General features: G+C 42.8%; 1 protein-coding gene across 2 annotated transcripts in view; it reads right to left on the reverse strand.

Moving 5' to 3' along the window:
• SEC23B (SEC23 homolog B, COPII coat complex component) overlaps positions 1-18528 on the reverse strand; it is a 41122-nt gene extending 22594 nt beyond the window's left edge. Inside the window, exons 1-11 of one of the 2 annotated variants that reach the window (XM_008710035.2) lie at positions 18158-18528; positions 15932-16155; positions 14697-14754; positions 11398-11484; positions 9968-10204; positions 9787-9872; positions 8221-8365; positions 7631-7789; positions 7118-7233; positions 3388-3511; positions 1823-1903 (exon numbers count right to left, since the gene is read on the reverse strand). In XM_008710035.2, the coding sequence (XP_008708257.1) occupies positions 1823-1903; positions 3388-3511; positions 7118-7233; positions 7631-7789; positions 8221-8365; positions 9787-9872; positions 9968-10204; positions 11398-11484; positions 14697-14754; positions 15932-16152 (1314 nt within the window). In that variant the 5' untranslated portion in view covers positions 16153-16155; positions 18158-18528. Of the gene's footprint in view, positions 1-1822; positions 1904-3387; positions 3512-7117; positions 7234-7630; positions 7790-8220; positions 8366-9786; positions 9873-9967; positions 10205-11397; positions 11485-14696; positions 14755-15931; positions 16167-18157 lie in introns of both variants that reach the window. The other variant, XM_008710034.2, reaches the window with a different exon arrangement.

Genomic DNA, 18528 nt, shown 5'->3' on the forward strand with positions numbered 1-18528 from the left:
ATATGACTAGACACAGATGATATTAGCAAATTACTGTTTTCTTAGGTTTGATATGTTGCGGTAGGAGAACATCCTTAATTTTAGAAGATGCACACTGAAAGACTAAGTGCCGTGACCTCTGTAGCTTGTTGTTCCAAGGTTCTGTGAAGTACGATAAAGTGAACATGACAGACAGATAATGACCAGATAGACAAAGCAAATATTACAAAGAAAGAGGACAGCAAGTATGACCAAATGTTAACAAGCACTGACTCTAAATGGTGCAGATACAGAATTCCTTATGCTCTTCTTGAAGCTTCTCTGTAGGTTGAACTGTATTTCCCCCTTCTTTGCATCCTCCAAGCCCCTCCCAAAATCTCATGGATGATTCCTACCGGATCTTAGAACAGCTAATTGGCTCGTACTGATTCATAAAATTACTTTTTTTTTTTTTTTAAAGAATTTATTTATTTACTTGACAGAGAGACAGCCAGCAAGAGTGGGAACACAGGCAGGGGGAGTGGGAGAGGAAGAAGCAGGCTCCCAGTGGAGGAGCCTGATGTGGGGCTTGATCCCGGAATGCCAGGATCACGCCCTGAGCTGAAGGCAGACGCTTAACGACTGTGCTACCCAGGCGCCCCCATAAAATTACCTTCTTAAGCAGATTTTAAGTGTATGGAACCTATCTGGGAACAGGGCAGCCTTCTGAAGCCCCGCCAGGAATTAGGGGTACGAGTCCCTTAGTACACTGGGGTAACGGGTGACTCAGATGGGCTTTGGGGCAGCCAGCTGCCTTGCCCAAGGGATTACAGGAATATTCTCTGAAATCACTTTGCCTCTGGCAACTTCAACAAAAGGTTAATCAAAGTAGTCACTAAGCGAATGTTCACTGCTGACAAAGACAAAGTGAGGATGTGAAAAATGAAATCTGGCATGAGCCTCCATCGTGCCAGGGGCTCTTCTGAGCATTTTACCTGAGTTTACTCCTTTAGCCCTTCCAACAGCACTGTCAAGTGAGGTACTATTACTATCCTGACTTCCCACTTAAAGATGCTGAATCCCAGAGCAAACAAATACCTTGTCCGGGACACAAGACTGGTGGGGGTAGATCTGTGCCTTGTATCCATGTCTGGCTCTAAGACCACTGTCTTGTTGAAGAGGACAACGAGGGAAGGACGGGATTGGGACAACCCCAGCCCAGAACTACCCTGGACAGGCCTCACTGGACCCAGTGGTTTGTCTCCTGGCAGCTAAAGTATAAGCAGAGGAAGTGAGCCACCGGCAAAGCCACCTCACCACCTAGTTTACCTTAACCTCGTTCACATGTTCTCAAAAGCTGTTACCCAAAGAACATAGCTATCTGCATACACAACAGTCATTCATGCCCACCCACCTCAAAACGGTCTCTGAGAAGTGAGACCAAGGTATCACCTCTAAGGGCAACAAGCACAGAGGTTTATTCCTGAAGGATCTTGCTGAATGCTTGCCTTGCTAAACAGAATACGTTGTGGCTCACTGGCCCAGAGACCCAGACAAGGACAGTGGGGTCAGGGGAACCTGGGCTCTAGCTCCTTCCTATCAGCTCTGACCCAGCGAGCAAAATACTTGACTCCTCTGAGCCTCTCTCTGACCCTTTGGGTAGACTGATGGACAGACAGATATGACACCATCTCTCAGAGTTGTGGTCATCAGTAAGAGTTGGCCCTTCTTGCCTCGCCACAGACACATCCCAACAGGTGACACAATGTAAGATCACCCTGCTCTGACATTTCTAAGGGTTATAATGGGTTAAATCCTTAGTATTTCAGTGCACAGGAGGTGAGGATGATGGAGTTTTCCTTACATTTTCTGACACACATGGTCCTTTCACATTCAGAGACACACAAGGACCAATGGCTCCTGCAACTTTCAGTTCCCGAGAGGTCTAAAATGGAAATACACAAGAATAGAAAGTTAAAATCCACTGAAAACCACCCTTTCACAAAAGACACAATTAAAATTTAGAGGTAAAGCATGGCAGCGTTACTATTCCACCGAGAAGAAATCCTATAATGATCACGCTCTTAACAAGCTTTTCCATGCCCACAACATCCGATGCAAACTTGAATAAAATCCTCCTTTAAACTGCATTAACTTTGTTCCAAAAATGATGCGGTATTTTCAACTCTCACTTTTGATTTTTTTTTTTAAACCAAGGATCTACCTTACCTTTTTTTTTTTTTTTAAAAGCTTATTTATGTAAGTAATCTCTACACCTAACGTGGAGCTCAAACTCACAACCCTGAGATTAAGAGTCTAAAGCACTTCTGACTGAGACAGCCAGGCACCCCCTCACCTTTGAAATTATTATACACAAAGAAGATAACAATTCTACCAACAATATACACTTTTTCCCAATCCCATGTACTTAATCGTAATTATTTATACTTTCTCATCAGTGAATATACCATTTTATGTTGCTTTAAAAATACTTAATCCATGAACTCCAACATAATAACAAGGCCAATATACTTAGATTTTAAAATCTCAATTCATTAAAGTCTATTCCTCTTCAACTTAAAAAAAAAAAAACACCTCAAACATCTGAGAAGATTGTTTAAAGTTTAATCTAAATGATTTAATGATTATTTCTAAATCTCAAAGTAATAATCCCAATCCCATTATGTAACAGCTCCTTCTAATGTTTTCTCAATGACTCAGAATCAAGTGTGCAGGGCTTTCAGTCCCTACAAGAAAAAACAAGACCCAAACTTACAGTGCTGCACTAATTTTCAAGTACTCTGGCTAGTCTGCAGCCAGGTGCTAAATATAAACATGGTTCTGTGACTATGGTGGCCTATACTGGCGGCAGTGAGGGGGGGGGAGGGCACCCAACACCATGTGGCTGCCTCTGTGCTCAGCCCACCACCCCTTCTGAGGCCTGCTGTCCTAAAGCAGGACAGAGCAGAGCCTGCAGGGGAACCAGACAACACTTTGTTTAGAACGTTAATTAATATACAGGTCATCTTCAAGCAGCAAAGGGATAGAATCAATATACCTTCTTCATCTGTTTTGCTGGAAACCTTTTAATTTACCTTTAGATGTCTGGGTGCAGCAAGGTGAGGCTTCTACCAGTCTGACTACTAAGTAAGTAAGAGCACTAATCTTCCACTGAAGCATTAGAAAGCTATCAGGAGCGCCTCGGTGGCACAGCGGTTAGGCGTCTGCCTTCGGCTCAGGGCGTGATCCTGGCGTTATGGGATCGAGCCTCACATCAGGCTCCTCAGCTATGAGCCTGCTTCTTCCTCTCCCACTCCCCCTGCTTGTGTTCCCTCTCTCACTGGCTGTCTCTATCTCTGTCAAATAAATAAATAAATAAAATCTTAAAAAAAAAAAAAAAGAAAAAGAAAAAAAAGAAAGCTATCATACCTTCACTTCCAAAGTAGCACCAAATGCCATGCGGAAATCTCCATTGAAATCTTTACTAAAAATTCTTTGGAACGTCTGCTTGAAGAGAGAAGTGTTGAAAGAGTCTCCCATCACCATGTGGCCTCTAGGAAAGAAAGAAGAAAGTGAACGTTTAGCATGACTGAAAGCCATTTGGATGCTTCCCTGGTGTTCACAAACAATAATTTAAAAAAGGAAAAAACCCCATGCCCATGAAGGTGCTGCTAACTTGAATGGGAAACAGCAAGTTCAATGTGTACTTAAGAAAGACACTCTTTTCAAGACTTCTAAGATAGGACTCCTTAGAACAGTTCTAAATCTTGAACACAGTGGTGGTTACACAAACTGATAGATGATACAGTCTCATACTATGCATATCCACTTTTTTTTTTTAAGACTTTTTTTTATTCATTTGAAAGAGACAGAGAGCACACAAGCAGGGGGAGAGGGAGAAGCAGACCCCTCACTGAGCCTGGAGCCCAACTCAGGGCTCAATCCCAGGACCCAGAGATCACGACCTGGCCCAAAGCCTAACCATCTGAGCCACCCAGGTGCCCCTGTATACCCGCATGTTAAAAAATGAGTGCCCGTACAAACTGGTGAAATCCAAGTAGGCTCTGTAATATAGTTCATTACATCATACCAATGTCAGCTCCCAGTTTTGACACTGCACTACATTTCTGTAAGATGCTACTGCTGGAAGCTGCTATGCGGAAGAGTATGGGCAGAACTCTCTGTACTATTTTTGCAATTTCTTGTGAATCCGTAATTATTTCAAAAGAAAAAGAAAACAAAAGAACCCTTCGCTGATAAACCTACAGGTTTAATAGGTTATATCTACTGAGGAAATGTGTCCAGCTCCCCTCACTCTTCTCTGGTAGGGGAAATTCCCAAGCCTGCGGCAGATTCTTTTCAAGTTAATTCACTGCCTCAGAACATTGACTCTTTGGCTGTATGTGAATTATCTCTTCTAGTGTGTGAATACCTATATTCATGCCTATTTCAAGTTAGAGGAAAATACCGTTCAAAATTTCAGCAGGTCACATACTGGGGCCGATAAACACAGCCTGATACAAGTTATGCATCCAGCCATCGATCACCAAACAGGATTTCAGAACTGGGCAGAACACAAGATCATCTGGTCAAGCTATCTCAGACTGCCTGACCCCTCTAGGGACAGAGATGACTCTTTGGCCCTAAATGTTCACCCTTCCCACCCCTTCCTTAGTCATGGGATCCATGGTTCCCTGGAAAAAAAGGCTACATTTCCAGCCTGCCTTGCACATAGCCATATAACTCAGGTTTGTTTGTTGGAAATGGCCTCTGTGATTTGTGGGAGGCATTCTCATGGGAAGGCATGTGTCTTTCTTTGACTCTTCCTCTCTCCTGCTGCTCAAACACAGTGAGCCCAGTTAGCATCCTGAACTGCAGGTAGCACATAAAGGTGGTGGAGCAGCATAGCAAAGGCCTCAGCCCCAATGAAGATGAAACCAATATCCCAGCCCTGGCTGCCTACCTCCGCTGCACTCACACAAACCTAATCCTGACTCAAGCCAACCCTCTACAACATACCTGCCAGGTTATCACCCAGATTAGATTTGAACGCCTCCTGCACCAGGAGCACATGCCACAGGCAGTCCATTCCAGGCATGGACAGTGCTGAGAGTTGCTTTCTTCATACTGGGTGAAATTCTATTTCCCAGCAGCTCCCACCACTGGTTCTAGTTTTCCCCTTTGGTCATATACGCAATCAACCAATCTGATGCCCTCTCCACAGAAGAGGCTTTCAATTGTTGAATATAGATCTCACGTCCCATCTGTCTTCAGTGGTATCTTTTCTAGATCCTTCAATCATTCTCCTTATGACACAGTTTCAAGTACTCTCCACCACTCTTACCATTTGCCTTTGAACACCCCCAGTTTCTCTACATATCCCTTTGAAACTGAAATGCTCAGAATGGAAGATGATATAATCTGGGTGTGCCTGGCACCAAGGAAACCAAGACTATGATCTTCTCCGAAGATAATCAATTCCTGTAACACAGCCTATGATCACCTTGCCTTTTCTGGAAGTCATCCCAAATGGCTGGCTCACATTGAGCCACAACTAAAACCTCTGAGACTTCTTTTTAATGTCACTGCTAACACATTTCCGATACTATACTTGTGCAACAGATTATGTGACCTAAATACCAAGTTATTCAGGAGTCAAAGACCTCACTGAGAATCGAATAAAAGTGATGGTCCCTTTCCACAGAAGAGATACGCAGGCACAAAGACACACAGACACACACACACACCACACAAACTCTGGTGTGTAAACTCAGGGATGTACACAAACACAGTAAGGCTATTCCGTGGATGCTCTAATACAAGAGCTCCTGGAGGCTACTGGTAGGAATCCAGCTTATTAAATGTGGCTCACTGCTATAGCTCTGTCAGTGTCATTTGGGCCTTGGTCACCTAACACATCTGCTGCTCTCTGGAACTGCTTCGAGTGACTTGGATTCTACTTTCTACATGCCCTTTGTTACTTAGTGAAAGCCAGCAGTGTCACCCGGGAGCTTGTTAGAAATGCACAATCTCGGGAACACCCCACAGCTCTATGCCAGTACTTTTCAAACAATTCTGTGCAAGCCACCTGGGATCGGATGCAGGTTTTGACACAAAAGGTCTAGGGTAAGGCTTGAGATGCTAGTTCCTTACAAGCTCTCACGCGAGGCTGATGCTGCCTGTGTTCAACCACACTTTGGACACTAAAGGTCCACCCCAGTAGTTCTCAAACTCTGCTTCATGTTACAAACACCCAGGGAAGGTTAACAAGTGCTGATGCTGGGTTGCACCCTACGCTCACTACACGAGAATCACTGAGGGACAAGACACCAAGCAAAAGTAGCTTTTAAAGCTCCCCGGCAGGGCTCCACACTGAGCATGGAGCCTACTTTAAATAAATAAATAATAATGAAATTTTAAAAATTTAAATAAAAAAATAAACAATAAAGCTCCCTGGGAGAGTCTGGTGTGCAGCCTGCTTCAGACCAGTGGTGCACACCAGCAGTTCTCACACGCACGTGCACAGAATGCCCTAGACAGCGTGCAAAAGCTGACTATTGGGCTGCATCCTCAGAGTCTGGTTCAGCAAGTCTGGGGCGAGGCCCAAGGAGGTACACTTCTCATCAGTCTCCGGGAGCCCTGAAGGTTGCTGGTGAGGCCCCACTGTGCCTTGGGCACTATGGCTCTGCGCTGTGACCTGTCTACGTGATACGGACTTAGGCGCCAGGCACGCCCTGCTGTGCACCCTCCAGCCTGGGCTCATGCTCCATGTTGGGCGTGACATGCGGTTACTAAGTCAGGCGAGGGGTCTCCTAACTGCTCTGGCATTCAGACCCTATTCCCCCCCCTTCTCACAGGAAGTGGCTTGCTGAAGGCCACATACTCCATGCTTGCTTGCTTGCCCTATTATAGATTCTGTGACAACTCTAAGGAAGAAGTGAAGTTACTCTGATATGATTCATTCATAGTGAACCTTGCAACCTCCTGCTAATCACTGCTTCTTTCTCCAAGAGGCCCATACACCCTCCCTGCCACAGACACCACAGCCTGGAGCCTTCTGAAAGCTTATCTAAGTCAGCCTTGCACATTCCAATGGTTCCATTACTCACTTCTCTTTCCTTAAAATACACATACTCTATTTTCCCAGGTGTCAACATACCCAGTAAGATTTGCACAACACTTCATCTCCAGAAGTCCAGTCTGATCAAGGGCACAAGCGTAAATATCAATGCAGTGACCATTTGTAGCAGTTCGGTTAGCAAGCATCTCATAGTGCTGTGAATGGATAAAAATTACCTTTAGGAAACAAAATTATTCACCAAGCATATCTTACTATACCAAATGGAAGTAACCAAACATAAGAATATGGAGACAGTTTTCTTTATAACACCCAATAAACATATAGTTTTCAATCTCAAAACACTTCTAGCAGTTTTAAGACCACCCTACTCCAAGTAACCGACTGAGCCACCCAGGCGCCCCCATCACCCACTCCAAGTAAGGACTCAGAGCTGGGGCACCAATTTCACAGCAGCCAAGACCTGGAAGGTCACCTGAGCAAGAGCAATTTGCTGACCACAAAGCATGGCCTCAGCAAACTAGCTGTCACTCCAGAGCAGCCCAAACCCAGCACTGGGTAACCAGAATTACAGCCTGTGTCAGGAGCACCTACCTTGGTTGCCTTTTTCATGAAACGTGCATTATCTTTCTCAATATCATGCCAGGAACGAATAGGAACCTTTAATTCATCTCCAACCACCATGCCAGGCCCTTGGGTGGGGGGACCCCCGGTAAACAACATAATCCTGGCTCCTGTGTTTGGAAAAGTACCCTAGAACAGTAAATGGCAGCATTTTAGAAACATACAGCCCACCCTGAGTATGATTCCGTCTCCCTAAAAAACATTCCAAACAGTTCTCTTCAGCTGTGCTGAATACTGACGATAGCAGAAAATAACACAGATGACAATGCACAAAAGCAGTGTTATGCCTTCTAGCCGGACGGCTTCATACACGTTTATTAATTCACTGTGAACACTTGCCACCGCCCTAACGGCTTTGTGTTTCTCATGAAAACTTCTGGTATTTTCAAAACAGTATGGGGCTCCTTCACTGTGGGTAATAACAATAACTGAAGCGTTTTCTGATACATTAACGCAGTCAGTTGACTTAGGTCACAACTCATTTTTAAACAAGCCTAGCAAATACAACTTGCTAGAACAAGCTTGCATGGTTTGAGGCACCCCGGTAAATTCTGAGTTACCTCCAACAGGCCAACGGCAATGGACAAAGCAACACCGGTGGACCGCAAAGGTCTCTTCCCCTGAGTCACGGGCCATGGGTCCCTCTGCAGCTCCCCAAGGAGATCAGTGAGGTTCATGTCAATCTTGTGAACAGGCTGCAGAAATCTGCATGATTTTCAATCGACATATCAATCCTGTTTTAATAAAGTAGTCTGGTCTTTAGCCCTAAATGACAGTTATAGCTCTTCAAAATAATTACTCATAGTAGTAAAAACTAGCAATTTTTTTCTTCAAAGCAATTTTATCTAAGAATACAGTTTAAAGCTGAATATACAGCAATTTATGTGTATATATACACATACACGCACACACACACAGAGCATGGAAAAAAGCTGAATTTAAATAGAAACAGATAAGTTTAGTTAAATTTAAGCAGCAAATAAATCCTACAGACAGGTCTAACATGAATTCAATCCATGTAAAGTTCCTGTATGTGAACCACCTTCATCAATCTTTTGTTGTTGTTGTTGTTGTTTTTAAGATTTATTTATTTTGGAGAGAGAGAGAACGTGCCTGCATGTGTGCAGGCACGCACGCAGCAGGGAGGAGCAGAAGTGCGGGGGGAGGGAGAGAGAGAGAAATATCCAGCAGACTCCCCACTGAGCACGGGGCTCAATCTCATGACCCTGAGATCATCACCTGAGCTGAAATCAAGAGTCAGATGCTCAAATGACTGTGCTACCCAGGCACCCCGACCTTCACCATTCTAAAGATCTTTAAAATGATTCTCAGGAGCGCATGGGTGGCTCAGATGGTTAAGCATCTGCCTTTGGCTCAGGTCATGATCTCCAGGTCCTGGGATTGAGCCCCACGTCGGGCTCCTGGCTCAGCAGGGAGTATGCTTCTTCCTCTCCCTCTCCCCTGCTCATGCTCTCTCTCTCTGTATTTCTCTGTCTCAAATGAATAAGTAAAATCTTTTAAAAAATAAAAAATAAATAAAGTGATTCTCAAGTGTTTCTTGTGAGCCTTAGGAGTAAATACAGAGAGAAGCACTGGTTTCTTACCACAGTAAGCAGCTGTCCCCAGCATGTCAGGCAATGCATTTTATCATGTTTGCTGACTGTTAACCTGGCCCCAGGCAGCCCCAGGCACTCAAAGCGCTGAGAAAAGGAAGTGCCTGGTCTCAGCTTTGCTGGAGGACACCTCACAGAAGCCTTCAGTTTTCCTAGTTTTACTTAAGGCTCAAAAAGGAGAACGGCCAAGTGTAAAAGGAGGGAAAGGCTTGAATACAGTGGTCTCAAAACATTTATGATAGTACGACACTAACAGGAAAGACATTCTGAGCAAACCTAGCCACACAAATATGTGCATGCATATGTACGTGCACATCCACAACTTAGTTATGAGTTTCAATTATATACCAGGTTGTTAGAGAGGTTGTTAAACGTTAAATATTCTTAGGCTTAATCATTTATTTTCTTCTCTAAAAGTAACAAATTAACACTTCTAACACTTTTCTTCCCTCAGTCCAGTGGATTGCCCTGCACGCCCACTACTGTGTGCAACGGTCTATGTTGGTAGCTCACCTGCTTGAAACAAAAGGCTGCTCCTGTGGTTGACCAGGTCTTGCCTGCTGCATGGGCATGGCAGGCTTGGTGAGGCCCAGCATATCCTAAAAAAACCAGAAAGACGCATTTCCCATAACAAAGGCCAATTCATGTTTAAGAAATCTCCCTCCTCCTGCTTGTGTACGAACAAGGTACAAACCTGTATTTGCTTCGCGGTTAAATCCTTTGTCCCTCGGAAGACGTAACTTTTGGAGATTCCTTCACAGCTGAGTTCGTGAACCTGCACCATCCTCCCAAATGTGATCAAACCCACCAGAGCATCTGGAGGAAGGAGGCTCAGGGACATCTGCAGGGATTCTTTGAGTGCTTGAAGGTCATCTTCTTCTAGGCACGTGTCAACCACATAGAGGAAGATCAGAGGGGACTGAGCACCTCGCTTTATGCAAAGAAACACAGCATGGTCATCAGTACACAAACAGACCAAACCAGCTCTTTTTAAAACAAATCAGGTATGTAAATAACAACTCTTCATCTGTATTTACTGACAGGGAATAAGGACATCTAACTTTTACTCACCTCATTAAATGACAGCTTACATTAAAACAAACTAAATGTAGAAACTGTTGGTATCCAACAATTTATTCTACATTTTTGAATGCCTGCCTTCCATGCGCCAGACACTGTTCCAAGTCCTGGGATACATCAGTGAGCCAAAAGGACAAAGACCCTTGCCTGCCTCAAGCTGCTGACTTTCTGGAATGGAGAGGACAAGGGGCTGCCAGGAGTAGAGGTGGGGGGCAGGCTCCAGTATTACTTAAGATGTCAGGGCTGCCTCCTTAAGACAGTAACGTTAGAGCAAAAACCCAGAGGAGAGGGAGGGAGCAATACAGTTGTAGGGGAAAGAGATATTCCAGACTATGGAAGAGCTAGAGGAAAAGGCCCACAGGCAGAAGCATTCTTGGCACGCCCAAGGAAAGTTCTGAGGCCCACGTGGCTGAATGAGACACTAATACAAGTTAAGGCCCAAGTGATAACACAGGGCTGGTCCACACAGGGCTTTGAAGACTATCTCTTACTCTGGGTGAAAGCCATTTTCACCACTGGGGGTTTCTGAACACAGAAGTAACATGACATGTTTTTAAAGAGTTACTCTGGCTTCTGGGTTAAGAATCAAATATAAGTGAAGAAGGGTTAAGAGATGGCCCAGTAATTTAAGTGAGTGGCTGGCCAACGACAAAAACAGTGGGGGGAAAGAAGTGGTTGGACTGTGGATAGATTCTGAATATAGACCCAGTGGGATTTCCTAGTGGCTGGATATGGAATGCACAAGAAAGAGAAATCAAGGATGAACCTACGGTTTTTAAGCTTGACTATAAGACGGAGTACCAGCACAAAGCTGGAGAAGGCTGTGGGGGACAGGTGCTGAACTCAACCAGCGATCCCCTTTCTAGCTGCCTATCAAGACCAAGTAATGCCAGTAAGTGAACATGCACCACGACCAAGTGTTCAGGATCCTCTTGCCTTCACAGCTTTAAATTGCCCAGAAAAGTAAGGGGTGCAAAAGACAAAGTATTTCAATAGAAACTCAGTATTTAACACCGCTCATTAAATGCATGACAAAGAAGTTACCTGTATCACGTACTCAATTGTAGAAAACTGGGGCATCAATTCAGCAGGCTGATTGACTTCGGATATACCTGTGTAAGCGGGGGGGAACTGAAGAGAAGAAAACAAAGCAATCTTTTATTAGGAGTGAAAGATATTTACGATATACCTTCTATTTTCCATTTATAAAAATAGGTAATGACCATGTATTAATTCTGTAAATCATAGAACACGTAACTAAAATACAAAAATCAAACTTTTGGGGCGCCTGGCTGGCTCAGTCAGTAGAACATGCAACTCTTGATCTCAGGGTTGAGTTCGAGCCCCATGTTGGGTATAGAGATTACATAAAAATAAAATCTTAAAAAAAGAAAGAAAGAAAGAAAGAAAGAAAGAAAGAAAGAAAGAAAGAAAAGAAAAGAAATGCAGACTCAGTTCTCATCCAAACTCCTAAATCAGAGCCTGCATTTAAAAATATATATCAAAATTTTAAATCAATAACCCTGCTTTTTATTTACATCCAATTGTAACTTTTTAAAACCTATTAGGGTATGTTGTAACTTCTAGATGATTAAAAAATGCACTGTAACAAACCATTTCTTAAGCACTGCCCTGCAAAATAAGGGCTCAGATTTTAGGTGTCTCATCAATAGTTTATATGGAAGTCTAACACTTTTATTTGGGTTTATTATTTTAGCTGTTATCAATAAAATACTGCATGTACATTTTAGAAAAACTGGCAAGTACAGGAAAATACAAGGAACAGGAAAAGGGGCGTGTGGCTGGCTCAGTCGGAAGAGGGTACAATTCTTGATCTCAGGGTCGTGAGCTTGAGCCCCATATTGGGTGTAGAGATTACTGAAAAAAAAAATAAACAGGGGCGCCTGGGTGGCACAGCAGTTGGGCGTCTGCCTTCAGCTCAGGGCGTGATCCCGGCGTTGTGGGATCGAGCCCCACATCAGGCTCCTCCGCTATGAGCCTGCTTCTTCCTCTCCCACTCCCCCTGCTTGTGTTCCCTCTCTCGCTGGCTGTCTCTATCTCTGTCAAATAAATAAATAAAATCTTAAAAAAAAAAAAAAAAGAATAAACAAACTTAAAAAAAGGGGGGGGGGCACCTGGGTGGCTCAGTTGGTTAAGCATCTGCCTTCAGCTCAGGTCATGATCTCAGGGTCCTGGGATCGTGCCCTATGTTGTCAGGCTCCCTGCTCAACAGGAACTCTGCTTCTGCTTCTCCCTCTCCCTCTGCCCTCCACTCCCCCACCCCGCTCATGCTCATCCTCTCTCTCTCTCTCAAATAAATATGTAAATAAAAGAGGAAGGAAAAAACCCTCATGTTCCTACCAACTAGAGATCACTATTGTGAACACATGAGCGTATTTATTTCCTTTCAGACTTTTTCTAGTTAAGCACAGCTGAGCTCCATCCTGTATATATAATTTTGCAACCTGCTCTTTATGCTTAATATATTATCACAGGCATTTTCTTTTGTCTTTAAAATTTTCTGCAAATATTTGAAATTCATAGCTTATAGATTGATTTTTTTCCCCAATTTTTTTTATCGTGGTAAAATACATTTAAGTTTTATCATCATAATCTTTACTCAGTGCAGTTCAGTAATCTTAAATATTCATAATGTTGTACAACCATCACCACCATCCGTCTCCAGAATTCTTTTCATCTTGCAAAACTGAAACTCTGAACCTGTAAACAACATCTCCCCATTATCTTCTCCCCTGAATGAGCTGATATTAATCCCTTATTAGATTTATGATTTGCAAATATCTTTGCCCATTCTATGGACTCCCCTTCAGATCTGCTGAGATTTGTCTCTTGATGCCTTAGAATTTTTACAATAAATTATGCTAAGGGACACTGGGCTGGCTCAGTCAAGAGGGCATGTGACTCTTGGTCTTGGGGTTCTAAGTTCAAGTCCCACTTTGGGTGGAGAGATTTCTTAAAAATAAGATCTTAAAAAAATATTATATTAAACACAGACTTCAATTCTGAATGTAATAGGGTGTACATAGGTCTTTAAGATTTGCATACACTGGGGCGCCTGGATGGTTCAGTTGGTTAAGCATCAGCCTTTGGCTCAGGGCTTGACCCTGGAGTCCCTGGATCGAGCCCTGAACTGGGCTCCCTGCTCACTGGGGAGTCTGCTTCTGCCTCCCTCGCTACGCCCTGCTCCTGCTCTCTCGCTCACTCTCTTTCTCAAATAAATAAATAAAATCTTTAAAAAAAAAAGATTTGCATATACTTCTGAATCTCTTGCGGAGGTAAATTTTGAATGGTATCTGCTTATAACTTCCAGGCCTATACTTAGTACATTGATTGGTCTATTAATCGCTGGACTTACTGTGTGATGTATCTGAGAATGAGATTGTTAATTGTAATTATAATCAAATATAAGAATAAATAAATGCATGTTATTAATACTTTAAGATCTATTATAGAGTGCCTGCGTGGCTCACTCGGTTGAGCATCTGCCTTCGGTTCAGGTCATGATCTCAGGGTCCTGGGATCAAGCCCCTTGGGCTCCCTGCTCAGCGGGGACGTCTGTTTCTCCCTTTCCCTCTGATCCTCCTCCCCACTTGTGCTCACGCACTCTCTCTCTCTGTCTCAAATAAATAAGTAAAATATTTTTAAAAATTAAAAAAAGATCTACTAGAGCACTGTATACTATGTTGGGAACAGTTAAGTTTTTTCTAACAGCTTTACTGACGTGTATTTTATATACTATAAAATTCATACTTTTAAATGTACAATTTGATGATTTTTAGTAAATGTACAGAGTTGTGCAAAGATCATCACAACCCAGTTTTAGAATCACAACACAGTTCACTGTAAACAAATGAACTCTCAACTCTCATCATTTTTTAGCTCCTTCTAAGTTTAGTAGTTTTAAATTTTTGAAATCAAAAGAGGCTCAACAATGGTATTTGGACCCTAAAAGTTACAAAGATCAAAAAATGAAAATTCAATAATGGACACTACCCGATTAGAATAAACTGAAGCCAAATGAAATACAGACAACATACCTGTTTTCTTATGGTAACATATTCACTGCTAACAGAGCACATAAAAAAAGGGAATTCTCTGTCCTTCCACACTAAATGATAAAAACCCACACAACAAAACTGAGTCACCATTCAACAGAGAAATCACAAATGTTCAATGTTCAATTATGCTTAAGAAAAGCTATCACCTTGAGTTCAGCAGAAACTGATGACTACCAGGGCAGACACAAATTCAACTTCGCTTAATATTTTTAGAGTAGTTCCACCAAAATGAAACACAGAAAAACACTTAAAAAAATCACATACCTGATTTCTTTGGAAACAGAAATTACAGGCCCAAAGTTTTGCTCGATAATCAACCTGACTGTGAGAAAGATAAATATTACAGCTGGGTACCATTTTCATTTTTAATGTAGAAAGCATCCAAATGTAATCCTCAAGTTCAGTAAATCACATAGATACACTTCTGTGTGTGTGCATGAACGGATGGAGGTATGCAAACGTCCACTGCAGCTAAGAGTTCTGGCTGTTAAATACACCAAAAATTTTCTTCCTACAGCAGCAACAAAGAATTTGTAAATCTTTTTTTCTCTTTTCTAAGTTCCTTGATAATATTTAAAATTTCATGATTTTATATAAATTATAGATTATTCCCTTTTGCCTTATTATCTTAACATAATCTGTGTGATTTTTCTAACATCTTTATTGTTCAGATATGTGAAACTACTAAATTTCAATACTAAAAGCGCATTTCATGCACAGGGAAAACTTGGCTGACTTTCACCTCACCTAGCTCACTTTTTAAAAAAGTTGGGAGGCATGCTTCTGGGTTGATACACTTCCTAGAACTGGTTAAAGATAATGCTTCAGTTACCTCCTTTCCCCCTTTCTACATTTAGAAAATTAATAAGCAATGGCTATCTCTTCAAAAGAAGAGCAGCAGCATCGTACACATGGGGACATTAAGTAAAAGCAAGGGGAATGAAGTAAAAAATGTTCTCTCATATAAAAGTCTTACCTTTTAAAGAGTATTTCTGATACCCTTCACTTCTTTAGAAGATTCTTTCAAATAATGCCCACATTTAAGAGCAATGTCATAGGTCACTATCTCAGGTACAAAAATTTACACTTAACAATCATTAAGAGTTGTGATTCCCCTGCCTATCACTCCCTGCCAAACAGCATCACCATACGAGGTAAGTATGAGAAAACTGTCTAAAGCTTTTCATTTTTGGAAAATGCTTTAAAAAGCACCAATATAATCTACAGTTAGGCCAAAAGCAAACTGAAATTAGCAAAAAAAAGAAAAAAAGTGAATTTCAAATCCTTTCCCTTTACTTCTACTTCATTCCCATAAGTTCCAATTTTATCTGGAGTATTAGGCTGGGGAGACTTTATAAGCATTCACCACGTAAGAATCTCACCATTCACTTCTCTACTCAAATCTGATGACCTGCCCAAATTGAATCACTTTTATGAGAGTCACATGAAAGTCATAATTTACTGTATTCTTTTTCACTAGTTTTAAACAGAATCCATACCAAAGTGGATTGAGAATGGCTCTGCAAGTTGTCCGGCTACAAAGCACAGGTTCATACTGTACAGGAGGCAGGTCTGGACGTTCTTTCAAAGGAGTAAGGAGACAAGCCAGGGGAACAACCATTCTCGTAGCCTCGAGACGGCTGGAAGGCCACACGTTCCAACTAAAGCGCACACCATCCCGTTCTTCATTCTGCTGAATGAACTCCAGATACGTTGCCATAGTCTGAAAAGAAACTGAAGATAAAGCTGTGATTTTATGTGAAATTCTTGAACTAAACTTCAAAAAAGAAGACAGTCACCCAATGCAATGTTTTTTGTTTTTTTTTTAAAGATTTTATTTATTTATGTGACAGAGAGACAGCCAGCGAGAGAGGGAACACAGCAGGGGAGTGGGAGAGGAAGAAGCAGGCTCCCAGCGGAGGAGCCCGATGTGGGACTCGATCTGGAAGTCCGGGATCACGGACATCTGAGCCGAAGGCAGACGCTTAATGACTGCGCCACCCAGGCGCCCCAACATTTTTTAAACACTTAGTCCGGAAGAACCAGTCACTGTAGGATGACATCTCCCTTCCCTTTGACCCCCAAAAGCCAATTAACTTCACAGTTATCTTTGACTATTGTTCCTTTCTCAACCCTCTCTAGCACTTAAAGAAATAAATAAAAGGTGTGGGGATTTTACCATGATTTGATCATTTTTAAGATGCAAGTAGCTGAAGACTAATGAGAAGCACCACCAGTTCTGAGCCAAAGTATTTCTACTTGGGATCACCAAAATTTCAATGCTAGGTTTGCCACCATGTTGAATGAGTCCTTCACCAGGTCTTCTGTCCTCACCATGGTTGTTTATGCTCGTGCCTCAAAAGATTATGGTCAATAAATAACTATTTAGACTAAACTTTTCAAACCCCACAATGCCAACTCCATTGAGTGTTTCATACATCCTGTTTACATCTTAAATCTAGGCTAAGGCTAACACACATCTCAGCCACTAGGGCTCAAGGGAACAAGCCCCTCAAGAAAAATGGAAAAACAGGCAAATTAAAGAATCCACATGATTAGTAGCCTCTAGTGCTCACTTCATGTAGTGCTGAATAATTGTCTCTAATAAGTTATTACGAGAAGTGCCATACATACTGTAAATAACGTGGACTAAGGGAATGGTTTTTATATTGCTAGAAAAGCAAATGAACCAATTCGTTTACTACACACAGCCCAAACCACAAAAATTCCAAATGTTTGCTCCAACTGAAACGCTAAGTCATGTATTTGTTTTTTACGGCAACGGCAGGAAACTGAAGCACCCTTACACAGGATGCACTTCTGCAGCTACCTGAGTGGCAAAGGAATAACTCGGGTGGGAATAAAAGCATGTTCTAATATCACAATTCTCAGCAAGTACCTCTAAAGGTTTCATTAAATAACTGTTTCCCCATTCAAAACAGTTCATTATTAAAAGGTACTGACTCCATCCAATGTCCCCAGGCAGCTACATATTAAAACCCATTCTTTCCTTTTCCCACTGCCTCCTCCCCTCACCTCTTCTAGAGCATGGATTCTTAACTCTGGGCACAAAACCAACGGGGGACTTCAGAGGGTCAATACATCTTATGAAATTGTATGCAAAATTGTGTGCATGTGCTAACGTGCATTTTTCTAGGGCGGTCGATTTATGGCTCACATCACATCCTGAAAGAAGATTTTCTGAAGAGGTTAATAGCTGAATGAATGAGTGAATGAAAGAACTTTGAAGACTTTGTAGCAGTATCTGCAAAAAAAGAAAGGAAGAAAGAAGAAAAAGAAAAAAGACACACAAACACACGAAAAACTGAACGCACTCATCCCATGAAAGCATAACTTTCCAAGACACAGTAGCCAAGTTGAAGCAAAGTTTAACGCTTGAAGAGTAGTCGGAAAACCTGGGTCCTAGTTCCAGCTGCCACGAAACAAAAGTAATTTCACCCACATTTCGGGTTACTCAACTGAAAAAAGAAGGTTGAATCCTTTTGCACCCCGCGATTCGGAGGGTCCCCGAGCCAGAAGCCGGCCGGCCACACCGCCAGGCGATGAACGCGTCACTCTCAGCGGAACCCTGGGACACTGAGTCCCTCAGTTCCTCTGCCCGCCGAGCCGCCAAGAGAAGGCTTCGTCCCTGGAGCACCTACTCGGTCCCTTTAGAGACTATTGTCCATACCCTCCGCTCCCCCATCACCGGCGCTCCCACTCACCTGGTAGGAGCCGTACACCTAGCCGCGTCCGCACCCACAGCTGCTAGAGACCCGCTCCGGCTCCCTCTGCGAAGTCCAGCTCAGCTCTCAGCCGACTGGTCAGCGCCCCTGTGCGTCACTCCACGGCGCCGTCCGCTGGCCAATCAAAAAGGGCCTCTCCGGCGGAGGAGCGGAAGCAAGATTTTCGGTGAAGCCGCGCCGCCATCTTGGAATAGGGCAAGACGGTAGTGCCTGGATCCACAAAACCAAAATTCCTCAGATCCTAAGTTCCTCCACGTTCACCTCTAAACGTTTGTCCTTCAGAAAACTCCAGCGCCTGCCGGATTGCTTCCTAGGGGCAACCTGCACGCCTCAGGGATTCACCCTGATCC

This window comes from Ursus maritimus, unplaced genomic scaffold, assembly GCF_017311325.1.
Source record: "Ursus maritimus isolate PB19 unplaced genomic scaffold, ASM1731132v1 scaffold_22, whole genome shotgun sequence".
Lineage (NCBI taxonomy): Eukaryota > Metazoa > Chordata > Mammalia > Carnivora > Ursidae > Ursus > Ursus maritimus.